Source organism: Oncorhynchus keta, chromosome 35 (assembly GCF_023373465.1).
Source record: "Oncorhynchus keta strain PuntledgeMale-10-30-2019 chromosome 35, Oket_V2, whole genome shotgun sequence".
In the NCBI taxonomy this organism is placed as follows: Eukaryota; Metazoa; Chordata; class Actinopteri; order Salmoniformes; family Salmonidae; genus Oncorhynchus; species Oncorhynchus keta.
Genome location: NC_068455.1, coordinates 67,540,126 through 67,554,928, shown reverse-complemented (window position 1 = coordinate 67,554,928; position 14,803 = coordinate 67,540,126). Strand labels below are relative to the sequence as shown.

Genomic DNA, 14,803 nt, shown 5'->3' with positions numbered 1-14,803 from the left:
TGCCCTCAGGTAGCCTGTTTCTGGTCTCAGGTTCAGGAATGGCTGAAAATGCATACCATTGATCTAAAATTGACCCTAGAAATAGTACTGTTAGGAGAACTGGAGAGACCGGGTCAGTCAATTACTAATTATCTTAGTAAAAGTATTTATCTTCAACTCGCAATCTGTGTATTCTATTTGATTAGATGGATTGAAATTGTACATTAAACATCACAGCAAGATATGTGTTGTGTGGAAACCTGAAGTGGGTGGCCAGCAGAGAAAGATGGGATGGGCTGAGGGTTGGTACGTGGAATTGGAGACAAGTGGGAGTGGAGTTGCTGTGTGGGAGAGAATGATGGTAAAAGTCCAAATAAAACATAATAAAAAGTACATTTGAATGACACCTAGTGGCAGTGTTTTTACAACTAATGCCGGTTTCCCTGAGGCTGATGCCATGTAGGTGTTTGTACACATGCATATACACACACTCTCATTCAAATTAACACATAACACATACAAGACCACACACAAACATATACAGTTGGCATTGCTGTTATGATTTTAGTTGTCCTTGATGTCCTATTAATTTTATAAAATATATTTTAGTTTTAAAAAATTGCGTTTGCGGTTTTCTTCTGTCTCTTCCTTTTTTCTCTTGAGTTCATTCTCTTGGTTGTTGGAGCATTTGGGGAGTTCTTGGGGGTAGGGAATATAATTAATTGTATTTTTTTCTTTTCTTACTGGGCGGGACTGTGGGAGGGGTCTCGAATGGTTGAGGGACAACTATTGGGGATCTTGGAGGGTTCAGGTTCATGTTGTTTGCCCTGGTGGTAGATCTGTCAACATGACCTTAAGCAGGGTATTGACCCTGGATGCTTCTGTGTGTCACTGAATGGGAGTCTGTTGGATGACTGGTATGATGTAGTTGTTGAATGGGAGTCTGTTGGATGACTGGTATGATGTAGTTATTGAATGGGAGTCTGTTGGATGACTGGTATGATGTAGTTGTTGAATGGGAGTCTGTTGGATGACTGGTATGATGTAGTTATTGAATGGGAGTCTGTTGGATGACTGGTATGATGTAGTTGTTGAATGGGAGTCTGTTGGATGACTGGTATGATGTAGTTATTGAATGGGAGTCTGTTGGATGACTGGTATGATGTAGTTGTTGAATGGGAGTCTGTTGGATGACTGGTATGATGTAGTTATTGAATGGGAGTCTGTTGGATGACTGGTATGATGTAGTTGTTGAATGGGAGTCTGTTGGATGACTGGTATGATGTAGTTATTGAATGGGAGTCTGTTGGATGACTGGTATGATGTAGTTATTGAATGGGAGTCTGTTGGATGACTGGTATGATGTAGTTATTGAATGGGAGTCTGTTGGATGACTGGTATGATGTAGTTGTTGAATGGGAGTCTGTTGGATGACTGGTATGATGTAGTTATTGAATGGGAGTCTGTTGGATGACTGGTATGATGTAGTTATTGAATGGGAGTCTGTTGGATGACTGGTATGATGTAGTTATTGAATGGGAGTCTGTTGGATGACTGGTATGATGTAGTTATTGAATGGGAGTCTGTTGGATGACTGGTATGATGTAGTTATTGAATGGGAGTCTGTTGGATGACTGGTATGATGTAGTTGTTGAATGGGAGTCTGTTGGATGACTGGTATGATGTAGTTGTTGAATGGGAGTCTGTTGGATGACTGGTATGATGTAGTTGTTGAATGGGAGTCTGTTGGATGACTGGTATGATGTAGTTGTTGAATGGGAGTCTGTTGGATGACTGGTATGATGTAGTTATTGAATGGGAGTCTGTTGGATGACTGGTATGATGTAGTTGTTGAATGGGAGTCTGTTGGATGACTGGTATGATGTAGTTATTGAATGGGAGTCTGTTGGATGACTGGTATGATGTAGTTGTTGAATGGGAGTCTGTTGGATGACTGGTATGATGTAGTTGTTGAATGGGAGTCTGTTGGATGACTGGTATGATGTAGTTGTTGAATGGGAGTCTGTTGGATGACTGGTATGATGTAGTTGTTGAATGGGAGTCTGTTGGATGACTGGTATGATGTAGTTATTGAATGGGAGTCTGTTGGATGACTGGTATGATGTAGTTGTTGAATGGGAGTCTGTTGGATGACTGGTATGATGTAGTTGTTGAATGGGAGTCTGTTGGATGACTGGTATGATGTAGTTGTTGAATGGGAGTCTGTTGGATGACTGGTATGATGTAGTTGTTGAATGGGAGTCTGTTGGATGACTGGTATGATGTAGTTGTTGAATGGGAGTCTGTTGGATGACTGGTATGATGTAGTTGTTGAATGGGAGTCTGTTGGATGACTGGTATGATGTAGTTGTTGAATGGGAGTCTGTTGGATGACTGGTATGATGTAGTTGTTGAATGGGAGTCTGTTGGATGACTGGTATGATGTAGTTGTTGAATGGGAGTCTGTTGGATGACTGGTATGATGTAGTTGTTGAATGGGAGTCTGTTGGATGACTGGTATGATGTAGTTATTGAATGGGAGTCTGTTGGATGACTGGTATGATGTAGTTGTTGAATGGGAGTCTGTTGGATGACTGGTATGATGTAGTTATTGAATGGGAGTCTGTTGGATGACTGGTATGATGTAGTTGTTGAATGGGAGTCTGTTGGATGACTGGTGTGATGTAGTTGTTGAATGGGAGTCTGTTGGATGACTGGTATGATGTAGTTGTTGAATGGGAGTCTGTTGGATGACTGGTATGATGTAGTTGTTGAATGGGAGTCTGTTGGATGACTGGTATGATGTAGTTGTTGAGCGGCTTCACCGCAAGTATATTGTATGTTTTGAATATTCAATAAATAAAAAGCTGGCGGGGGGGTGCTCAGGCCTGGGTTCAAAACTTCAAATAGTGTTTGTTTTTTATACTTTAGCTGCACTTGACTTAGCTTGCCTGGCTAGCGCGATGGAACCACTCCTTAGACGCTAATCTTTCTCCCTCCACCTTTTCACAGAAAACGCACGGCGAAAGCAGGAGGGTATCCTGCTGACCTCGCGGGTCTACTTCACGCAGCACGCCCCCACCCTGCCCGCCGACAGCCCGCGGCCCCTCAAGCTGCGCTCCATCTTGGACATGAGCCCCTTCACCGTCACTGACCACACGCCCATGGAGATAGTGGTGGACATCTTCCGCAAGCTGGGACTTCGCCAGTGTCTGGTGACACACAACGGGTGAGAGGAAAGGGGCTTGGGGGAGAGGGGGGAAAGGGGTAGGGTGGCATGTGAAGAGGGGAGGGGAGGGGGAAGGAAAGGGGTAGGGTGGCATGTGAAGAGGGCAAGGGGAGGGGAGGGGGAAAGGGGTAGGGTGGCATGTGAAGAGGGCAAGGTGAGGGGAGAGGGGGAAAGGGGTAGGGTGGCATGTGAAGAGGGCAAGGGGAGGGGAAAGGGGTAGGGTGGCATGTGAAGAGGGCGAGGGAGAGGGGGAAAGGGGTAGGGTGGCATGTGAAGAGGGCAAGGGGGGGAAAGGGGTAGGGTGGCATGTGAAGAGGGCAAGGGGAGGGAAAGGGGTAGGGTGGCATGTGAAGAGGGCGAGGGAGAGGGGGAAAGGGGTAGGGTGGCATGTGAAGAGGGCGAGGGGAGAGGGGGAAAGGGGTAGGGTGGCATGTGAAGAGGGCATGGGGAGGGGGGAAAGGGGTAGGATGGCATGTGAAGAGGGCAGGGAGAAGGGGGAAAGGGGTAGGGTGGCATGTGAAGAGGGCAGGGGAGGGGGAAAGGGGTAGGGTGGCATGTGAAGAGGGCAGGGGAGGGGGAAAGGGGTAGGGTGGCATGTGAAGAGGGCAGGGGGAGGGGGGAAAGGGGTAGGGTGGCATGTGAAGAGGGCAGGGAGAAGGGGGAAAGGGGTAGGGTGGCATGTGAAGAGGGCAGGGGGAGGGGAGAAAGGGGTAGGGTGGCATGTGAAGAGGGCAGGGGAGGGGGAGAAAGGGGTAGGGTGGCATGTGAAGAGGGCAGGGGAGGGGGAAAGGGGTAGGGTGGCATGTGAAGAGGGCAGGGAGAAGGGGGAAAGGGGTAGGGTGGCATGTGAAGAGGGCAGGGGAGGGGAAAGGGGTAGGGTGGCATGTGAAGAGGGCAGGGGGAGAGGGGAAAGGGTAGGGTGGCATGTGAAGAGGGGAGGGAGAAGGGGGAAAGGGGTAGGGTGGCATGTGAAGAGGGCAGGGAGAAGGGGGAAAGGGGTAGGGTGGCATGTGAAGAGGGAGGGGGAAGGGTTAGGGTGGCATGTGAAGAGGGCAAGGGGAGGGGAGAGGGGGGAAAGGGGTAGGGTGGCATGTGAAGAGGGCAGGGAGAGGGGGAAAGGGGTAGGGTGGCATGTGAAGAGGGCAGGGGGAGGGGAGAGGGGGGAAAGGGGTAGGGTGGCATGTGAAGAGGGCAAGGGGAGGGGAGAGGGGGAAAGGGGTAGTGTGGCATGTGAAGAGGGCAGGGAGAAGGGGGAAAGGGGAAGAGGTGATTTTAAAAGTGATCTTGGATGAGAACAATGGGGAGGGAATCACAGCCTCAAAATGGGGGAATGTGTTTTGGTAGGGTGGGGGTGAAAGAAGAGAAGGAAGGAACACTGGATGGAGTCTTCCTCAGTCCTCCTAACCTCAACATGAACTAACAAATACCTCAACAGGCAACAGACTGAGTTCCACCAGCACACACTCAAGTTCTGTTCCAATGTACACACTACTACTTAGAATGAAGCAGTGTATTGGCTGTCATCTATTCTAAGTCGTATGCTAGTGTGGATATTGGGATGTAGTAGCATCCCCTCACATTCTAACGGAAAAAGATTGGGCGAAGTATTGCGTTTTGTGCTGCAAATACTGCCTCTGAAATCATGTTTTTTTTTTTTTTACTTCAGTAATTTTGTAGTGTGACTGCAGTTACAGTGCAGTACACTGCAGTTATTATACAATTACTCTGTCCAAAATACCACAGTCGACTGCAGTTACTTCACTTTTACTCTAGTTTCAAAACTGCAATCTTTTTTTTGTAAGGGATAGAGTGATGCATGGACACTGGGACTGGAAACCCTGGGGTTATAAACTGGTACGCTGCATGGCTTTTCAGCTAAATGCTAGCTGCGCTATGCTAACCAATATAACAACTCTGATGCCGCTTAACAAATAGTTGGATAGTTTTATCCAATATTTGAGAGACTTATGATGTGTTTAGAAGTTGGTGGTCATCGTCAATTACTGTGGATGAGCTCACTGGTTGAATATGACACTTCAGAGACACCTGGTGGTTAAAATAGGAATTAAAGGATCATTGGATAAACCCTTTCTCTGTAACTAAGTAAAGTAGTTTTTTGGGGTATCTGTACTTTATAGAATTTTATATTTTGGATAACTTTTACTACACTCAATTCCAAAAGACCGGGTCCGTACGTCATGAAAATACTGGAAAAGTTATGGAATTTTAAAATAGTGTTTTCGAGGCCTTAAAGTTTTGGAAAATGATGGAAATGTATTTAATAAATTCTGTTCATGTCATTTATTTAGGCACAGTTTTTAAATATTTTATCAATCAAATAAAAATCGACAGTGATTTAACCGCGCACCGCTACTGCTTGTGAGTAAGGCCATACAAAGTTGATTCATTTAAACGGCACATACGGAAAACAAACGATTCACTTCGCTAATGTATTAGTTGTGATTCGGTTCAATGCAATGAATTGAAGGTGAATCAAAATAATGTGTGAATTGTGAATTGTGAATCGCGAACAGTAATGTTAGGAAAAAAGGTTTAGATGTAGCCTTTCTTTTGGATTATGTGGCTTCAAAACTTGTTTTGTAGATTCTTCCAGTTGATTTGGGCATCCAATGTATGGGACATTGCAACTCAATACATGTCAGTCAGCCTGTAAAGTAACCACTTCTAAGATAAATGACTAAATTAAAAGGTACATTTCCTGAAGGAAATCCGTGGGCTTGGTTCAGCTAAATAAGAAGATTTGTAACCTACCATAGCCATTTGATAGGTTAAATGAGTGAGTTATTTCAGAAGGCATGAAATCTATTTGGTTGCAATGTTCTACATCAAGGGTGGTCAACCATCCTCCAGGAGAGCTAATGGGTGGGCAGGATTTTATTCCAGTCCCCCTCTAACAAACCACATTTTAGAAATGAGCTGCTCAACCGGACCTTGATAAACTGGCTCTGATGTGTTTGAGCAGGGCTTGATCAAAAGCCTGCACACCCAGTAGCTCTCCAGACCAAGGGTTGACCACGTGTGTTTTATACCGTTGCCTAACAGGTATTCTACTTTGTGCCTTGCACAACGACAGGAGATGGTACATGGGCTCAGAGAGCAACCTCCCGGTGTCAATACCACATTGCGCATACATTTTTTTCTACATACATGGAGACGCTGCCAACGGTTGGTCATGGAAATGTGGTTCAAAGTCACAGAGAAGTCATGAAATTCCATCTGTCAAAATGTGTTTGAACCCTGTAAAGAGAATATGTATACTTTTTACTCCCATACATTTTCCGTGACACCCAAAAATACTCATTACATTTCGAATGCTAAGACAGGACAGCAATATGGTCCAATTCTCGCACCATCAATATAACGAGTTGTCATCCCTAATGCCTCTGATCTGGCGGACTCACTAACCACATTGTCATCCCTAATGCTTCTGATCTGGCGGACTCACTAACCACATTGTCATCCCTACTGCCTCTGATCTGGCGGACTCACTAACCACATTGTCATCCCTAATGCCTCTGATCTGGCGGACTCACTAACCACATTGTCATCCCTAATGCCTCTGATCTGGCGGACTCACTAACCACATTGTCATCCCTACTGCCTCTGATCTGGCGGACTCACTAACCACATTGTCATCCCTAATGCCTCTGATCTGGCGGACTCACTAACCACATTGTCATCCCTAATGCCTCTGATCTGGCGGACTCACTAACCACATTGTCATCCCTACTGCCTCTGATCTGGCGGACTCACTAACCACATATTGCATTTGTAAATGATGAGTTTAAAAAAATAAAATCATGCATATGGTTTGCTTAATGTAAGGAATTCGATGTATAGCATTTACTTTTACTACCACTGAAAGGCAGTCAGTGTGTAAATATATGTTTAAAGACGAGTGTTTAAACGCCCCATCAGGAGAGGAGAGCACTGAGAGTGAATGAGATTACAGATGACAGCAGTCCTTTGTTTTTATACTTTTTCATTTTTTGTCATTTTATTCTTTTCTATTGTTTGGTTCTCAATGAATTCATCATTCACTCTATCAATACATATAACAGCCAAAACATCAGACATATTTAATGGAATCCTTGGTAATTTGCCTACCACACTTGAGTCTACTATTGACAAGATTAGATACCATTACAAATCAATAAGGAAGTTGTTGAAACTGACAAAGATGAATGATGATGCAACGATAACAGTAGTTGGCATCCAACTGACATGCACTTATACACACTCACCATCAGCGCAAGTGGTATATTTATGGACAAGTAAAATATATTGTTAATTGAGCTTTTTTTGTTTTTAGCAATACTATTCGAATATATTAGGTAGGTTGTGTTATGATTTGCCACTTTATGATGTCATTAAGTTGTTTAATATAAGTTATTTTTTTGTGTACTATGCTTTGTGCTGCTCTGTGTGTGTGACTGGCAGTCTCCTGAGTAACAGGTGTGTGTTTGTACAGGATTGTATTGGGCATCATCACTAAGAAGAATATATTAGCGCATCTGGAGGAGCTCAAGGAACACACGGAGCCCCTGGTGACTAGCCCCGCTCCCTGTCTCCTCCCATTCCACTGACCCCTTCCCCTCTCCCATTTCCACCTCTTAGGCCCGCCCTCCTAGGAGTGACGCATGTAACTGACAGTTCCCGTTTCCAATAGCAACCCACTCATCTTACTGTGTCTTTTCAACTCACTCATGAATACACTTTTTTTTTGAGGAGGGGTTTGTTTGGTTTGATTTGGTTGGGATGTGTGCATCCACTTTCTCCTCACTGGATACCTACCTACTGTGCCACACTATCACTGATCTCCCTATTCATTCCCTACTAGTCATTGACAACAGTTAGTTAGATTACTGTTTATTTTTTAAAGATCTACTCTATATGAGTGTTTATTATGGGTCCTGTAATGTTGGACTTTGATGGGAACTGTCATTTGAACCTTGATTAGTTAGATATCCATAATTTACTATTGCTCCACAGCCATTCCTTTCAACAACATCCTACTAGCTATTAGTCCCTTCATCAGTAGTGTGGGCTGTTTCATCCGCTATAAGAAATCATTCCAGAATATAGATATATAAGCATGAATATACTGATTACATACAGTCATGTAGCCATGCCTGTGTTTTTAGAGTGTGTGTCTCACTCGACACTAAGAAAACCTTCACACACACACACTATTACATAATTTCACTCTAAAATCATTTCACTCCAACAGATCGACATCTGACCCGCGTAGCGCTTCCGGTATTGCCTTTACCGAGCAGACCGTTGGTTGATGTTTTTTCCTGGGAGGGGAGATTTCGCATCTAGTGTCCCTCCCACCATGCCGTAGACCTAAAAGAACCACCCTCCTGTAGTGAGAGAGGAAACTCCCTCTATGGTGGTGTAGCGATGGTGGTGATAGTAGTGTGTTGGTAGCTAATACCTCCAGTAGCGGTAACTAGCCAAGCCACACCCATCCCCCTCCCCCTTCCAACACCCACCCTGATCCTAAACCATACCCACCCACTCCTCCGTCACCCCATCCAACCTGATCTCAACCCCCCTGCCTCATCCGGTGCCACCCACCTCAACACCTCCCTTCACTTCCTACAGTACTGACTCTAGCTCTACCCTGGACTGGAGCTGTGACAGACAGGCATACAGCCTCTCCTCACCGCTCTCTCTCAGCTCAACTCTGCCCTCACGCTCTCCCTCTCTCAGCTCAGCTCTGCCCTCACCGTCTGTCTCTCTCAGCTCAGCTCTGCCCTCACCGTCTGTCTCTCTCAGCTCAACTCTGCCCTCACCGTCTGTCTCTCTCAGCTCAGCTCTGCCCTCACCGTCTGTCTCTCTCAGCTCAGCTCTGCCCTCACCGTCTGTCTCTCTCAGCTCAGCTCTGCCCTCACCGTCTGTCTCTCTCAGCTCAGCTCTGCCCTCACCGTCTCTCTCTCAGCTCAACTCTGTCCTCACCGTCTGTCTCTCTCAGCTCAGCTCTGCCCTCACCGTCTGTCTGTCTCTCTCAGCTCAACTCTGCCCTCACCGTCTGTCTCTCTCAGCTCAACTCTGCCCTCACCGTCTGTCTGTCTCTCTCAGCTCAACTCTGCCCTCACCGTCTGTCTCTCTCAGCTCAGCTCTGTCCTCAACGTCTGTCTCTCTCAGCTCAACTCTGCCCTCACCGTCTGTCTCTCTCAGCTCAACTCTGCCCTCACCGTCTGTCTCTCTCAGCTCAACTCTGCCCTCACCGTCTGTCTCTCTCAGCTCAACTCTGCCCTCACCGTCTGTCTCTCTCAGCTCAACTCTGCCCTCACCGTCTGTCTCTCTCAGCTCAACTCTGCCCTCACCGTCTGTCTCTCTCAGCTCAACTCTGCCCTCACCGTCTGTCTCTCTCAGCTCAACTCTGCCCTCACCGTCTGTCTCTCTCAGCTCAACTCTGCCCTCACCGTCTGTCTCTCTCAGCTCAACTCTGCCCTCACCGTCTGTCTCTCTCAGCTCAACTCTGCCCTCACCGTCTGTCTCTCTCAGCTCAACTCTGCCCTCACCGTCTGTCTCTCTCAGCTCAACTCTGCCCTCACCGTCTGTCTCTCTCAGCTCAACTCTGCCCTCACCGTCTGTCTCTCTCAGCTCAACTCTGCCCTCACCGTCTGTCTCTCTCAGCTCAACTCTGCCCTCACCGTCTGTCTCTCTCAGCTCAACTCTGCCCTCACCGTCTGTCTCTCTCAGCTCAACTCTGCCCTCACCGTCTGTCTCTCTCAGCTCAACTCTGCCCTCACCGTCTGTCTCTCTCAGCTCAACTCTGCCCTCACCGTCTGTCTCTCTCAGCTCAACTCTGCCCTCACCGTCTGTCTCTCTCAGCTCAACTCTGCCCTCACCGTCTGTCTCTCTCAGCTCAACTCTGCCCTCACCGTCTGTCTCTCTCAGCTCAACTCTGCCCTCACCGTCTGTCTCTCTCAGCTCAACTCTGCCCTCACCGTCTGTCTCTCTCAGCTCAACTCTGCCCTCACCGTCTGTCTCTCTCAGCTCAACTCTGCCCTCACCGTCTGTCTCTCTCAGCTCAACTCTGCCCTCACCGTCTGTCTCTCTCAGCTCAACTCTGCCCTCACCGTCTGTCTCTCTCAGCTCAACTCTGCCCTCACCGTCTGTCTCTCTCAGCTCAACTCTGCCCTCACCGTCTGTCTCTCTCAGCTCAACTCTGCCCTCACCGTCTGTCTCTCAGCTCAACTCTGCCCTCACCGTCTGTCTCTCAGCTCAACTCTGCCCTCACCGTCTGTCTCTCAGCTCAACTCTGCCCTCACCGTCTGTCTCTCAGCTCAACTCTGCCCTCACCGTCTGTCTCTCTCTCAGCTCAACTCTGCCCTCACCGTCTGTCTCTCTCAGCTCAGCTCTGCCCTCACCGTCTGTCTGTCTCAGCTCAGCTCAGCCCTCACCGTCCGGCTCTCTCTCCAATGTCTCCAGATGTTTCACTAAATCTCAAGCTTTCGTCATAGCTGAATTCAAGAGCACAAATCATAACAAAAAGTCTATTCTAGGAATACATTTTGTGCTGTTGACGGACATCTAGTTGTTATGCAGCTGCACACTCTTACAATGTCGTAATTTACACTTTCTGTGTTAGCAGAACTCGTTTACATTTCAACCAATTGTGACCTGGGAGTACATATAGCGATGACCCACGTTGTATTTTAGATACAAGTGCTCTTCAATTAACCAGAAATGTTGAGTGAGCGTTCCAGTATGTGTATCTGACAAGGTGAAGGGTTGGTTGGTCGGTCAGTAAGGCAGAAGTGTTCTGCCTTGCAATTCCTATAGTGTTCATCTCACCTGCTCTTCCTGTAGGGGTTCAGTAAATCTCCTCCTCAGGCTTCCAACGAGAATCACTCACTCACCATTCTCCCCTGGTTACTCACCCCCTCCTCTCCTCCTTCTGTCCTTCCTCGGCACCAGTGGGACTTGCTTTTGTTGGCCTGGTTGCATTGACGGTCACAGTCGGCTGAGTGGTTACTAAGTATTACTACGTTCCCTGTATCACCTTGGGCTAAAATACAGATACAGTGTGGTAGTAATGGTGCGTTACTTCTCTTAACTAAAATGTAGCACTATTTTGTCATTTTTATTTATGACATCTGATCATTAAGCTTCAGATCCCAAAATAATGAGTTTCCTCTGACATTAAACACATTTCCATAATGTTGTCAGTTGGTTAACAGAGCCCATTATTTAGGTTATTGGTGCGTTATCATTCTGTGTTGATTGATTCCACGATATTGTATCCCCGGCCAAAACCACCACTGACTGACTGACTGCACGAGCCAACAAAAACTTGTAATTCTCTCCCACACCAACCAGACTGTGCTCCCTGCCAGCTCCTCTGTGAATAACTATTTTCTCTCTCCTCTCTATCAATCTCTCCCCCTGCAGGCGTCTCCTTGGTATTATCACAAAAAAAGATATCCTTCGTCATATGGCCCAGTTGACCAACCAAGACCCCGACAACATAATGTTCAACTAGTCACCTCCTTCCCAGGTCGTCACGATGATGAGGAGGAGAGCGAGGAGGAGGTGGTGCACCTACTGGAGGGTCGAGGCTCCTCTCTATGACAAACAGCCCCCCCCCATGGAACCCTGTCCCTAACCATAGTGACTGAGAGCCTTAGTGACTAGGGACCCTCCCACAGAGCCCTAGTGGCCACAGGAAGGATGAGACGGACAGATTAAAGGGACATTAAATGGCTGTTTTTGAAGGATGTTCCGGCCACAAAGTCACAGCTACTACGGACTGGGACATATATACCCAAGGAACACACATTTAACACACACACATACAGGAGCTCACACTCACTCATACAAACACAGATGCCAGACAAGAGCACACACTTGACCTCCTACACGCACGCACACACACACACACACACACACACACACACACACACACACACACCCACCCTTCATGCTCCTCCACCCATGTCCTATTCCTATTGGTTTATACTAGCAGACATTGCTGTGAGCCTAATGCCTGGCTGCCAGGGTGAGATGTCAGAATGATCCTCTAGGACACAAGGAGGGACCTTCAGACACACCGATTTGCTGTCTGCCAGATACCCTGCCAGGCTCCGACCCCACTGTGTCCCTCCCTCACACCCCGTCCATCCTCAAAATAATTGTTTACCTGGGAACTGTGTGTGAGAGCAATCAAGAGTGCTTGTGTGTGTGTGTCACGAGCACCTCAACATTCCATTCAGGTTGTTATAGTAACCCCCTAAAGACAACCCTTGATATTAGACTGGGCCTCGATCCAAGGGAGATTTGCTTTCATGTGAGAGAAGGAGAGAGAGCTAGAGGGTTGTCAAGGATACAAGCAGGATGTACTGTAGTAGTTAGTTCATGTCTGAGTGTATGGATGTGTGTTGTAGTTCAGTATGTGAAAACAGATGCAGTGTTGTACAGAAGAGTCTGATACTCATCAGTTACTCCCTGTTGAACTAAAGAACTGTGTGAGCATGTCCCATTAGGATGGAGACCTAGCAACACTCCGACAGTGAAGGTGGGGAGAGTTTGTAGAAGAAAATATTAAAAGGTTGAGTTACTCTAACTGGAGAAGTTTTTTTTTACTATTGCTACTACTTTTAGTATTGATATCTACATAATCAAGTAACGAGACAAAGTCAAGACTGGAGAAGTGCACTTTTTCTTTCCAAGTGAACAACATAAATGATGATGTCGATGGTAATACTGCACAGTAACCGTGTCTTGAAGATTTTACTTTGCTTAATTAAGCTGTTTATTGGTGTGGGAAATGTATCTTTCAAGGCTCCTCTGCCCAGTCGTCAACAATAACAATTCAACATACTTTTCTTTGCATGTCAGTTTTAACCAATATAAGCCATTTTAAATTGACTTCCAGCATTCCATGGTTGCGTCACAAATGGCACCCTATTCCCTATACAGAGCACTACTCTTACAAATGGCACCCTATTCCCTATACAGAGCACTACTCTTGAACATGGCACCCTATTCCCTATACAGAGCACTACTCTTACAAATGGCACCCTATTCCCTATATAGAGCACTACTCTTACAAATGGCACCCTATTCCCTATATAGAGCACTACTCTTGAACATGGCACCCTATTCCCTATATAGAGCACTACTCTTACAAATGGCACCCTATTCCCTATATAGAGCACTACTCTTGAACATGGCACCCTATTCCCTATATAGAGCACTACTCTTACAAATGGCACCCTATTCCCTATATAGAGCACTACTCTTGAACATGGCCCATAGGGCTCTGGTCTAAAGATATAGACTGTACAACACATTAGGAACATCTTAATATTGAGTTGCTCTCCCTTTTTGCCCTCAGAACAATAGACTCTACAAGTTGTTGAAAGTGTTCCACAGGGATGCTGGCCCATGTTGACTCCAATGTTTCAGTTGTCAAATTGGCTTGATGTCCTTTGGGTGGTGGACCATCCTTGATACACACGGCAAACTCAAACCGCTGCGCCTGCACCTGGCACCTACTACCATATGCCATTCAAAAGGCATGTCAAGCTTTTGTCTTGACCATTCACCCTCTGAATGACATACATAAATAATTAATGTCTCAAAGGTTAAAGAAATATTTTTAAGCCATCTCCTCCCCTTCATCTACACTGATTTAACAGGTGTCATCAATAAGGGATCATAACTTTCACCTGGTCATTGTAGATCATGGAAAGAGGTGTTTAATGTTGTGTACCCTCAGTGTATAGGGAATAGGGCGTCGTTTGGGACACAGCCCATATGTAATTCTAAAAAGCATGAATTGAAGGTACAACTCGGCGTACCACATTGAGTTGTGCCACCAACTCCTTTAAACTTAAAATAAACGTGTATATTTGAGTTGTTGAAACGTACAGCACACCAAAGGCAATCATTTTGAACCAGCCACGTGTAAACCTAGACTCATGAAAAACTAAATAGGATCTTGTCTGCTTCACCCTTTAATGTGTGGCCCACCACACAGGAAGCAGTGACCTCAATGTGTGCACCAGCCAAAGGAGTCCCCCTTCTCTCTTACTTCGTTTCCATGACACGATGCATAGAGCAGCACCTTACCTGCTGAGTGAAGGATAAGGGTTGTGTCAATAATGCCACCCATTTCCCTATAATAGTGCACTACTTTTGATCAGGGCCCAAAGGACTCTGGTCAAAAGAAGTACACTTCATAGGGTAGAGGGTGCAATTTGGGACACATTCTAAAGGGGGAAAGGCAGGTGATGACTACCGCTGCCAATGATTTTCGCTCTTGTTCCTTAGTATTGCAGTGACTGTCCTAGGTCATATTCATTAGGGACCAAACGAAAGAAAAAAAACAGACAAAGGGGGACTAGCTGGACCTATTTTACATTGCCAAATGTTTTCCGTTGCTTGCCCTAATGGATACGACCTGCTGTCGGTTGATGAAGAGCGCATCGTCCCCTGTGGTGGTAATCTTCTAGCACTGTGGTTGTCTTCATACTGATCAATGTTTTTCCTTTTATGGTAGTTGTTCATTAGGCAGAATTGTATGTATGATTACATTGATTGTACATTTGAACT

At 46.2% G+C, this 14,803-nt stretch overlaps 1 protein-coding gene across 6 annotated transcripts in view; it reads left to right on the top strand.

The window, feature by feature from the left end:
* The window catches only part of LOC118369181 (H(+)/Cl(-) exchange transporter 3-like), a 56,134-nt gene extending 43,180 nt beyond the window's left edge, over window positions 1-12,954 (top strand). For 4 of the 6 annotated variants that reach the window (XM_052497367.1, XM_052497364.1, XM_052497368.1 and 1 more), the window contains 3 exons: window positions 2,992-3,208; window positions 7,701-7,776; window positions 11,639-12,954. In XM_052497367.1, the coding sequence (XP_052353327.1) occupies window positions 2,992-3,208; window positions 7,701-7,776; window positions 11,639-11,818 (473 nt within the window). In that variant the 3' untranslated portion in view covers window positions 11,819-12,954. The remainder of the gene's footprint in view (window positions 1-2,991; window positions 3,209-7,700; window positions 7,777-11,638) is intronic. The other 2 variants (XM_052497366.1, XM_052497369.1) reach the window with 1 other exon arrangement.
* Window positions 12,955-14,803: the final 1,849 nt, after the last annotated feature.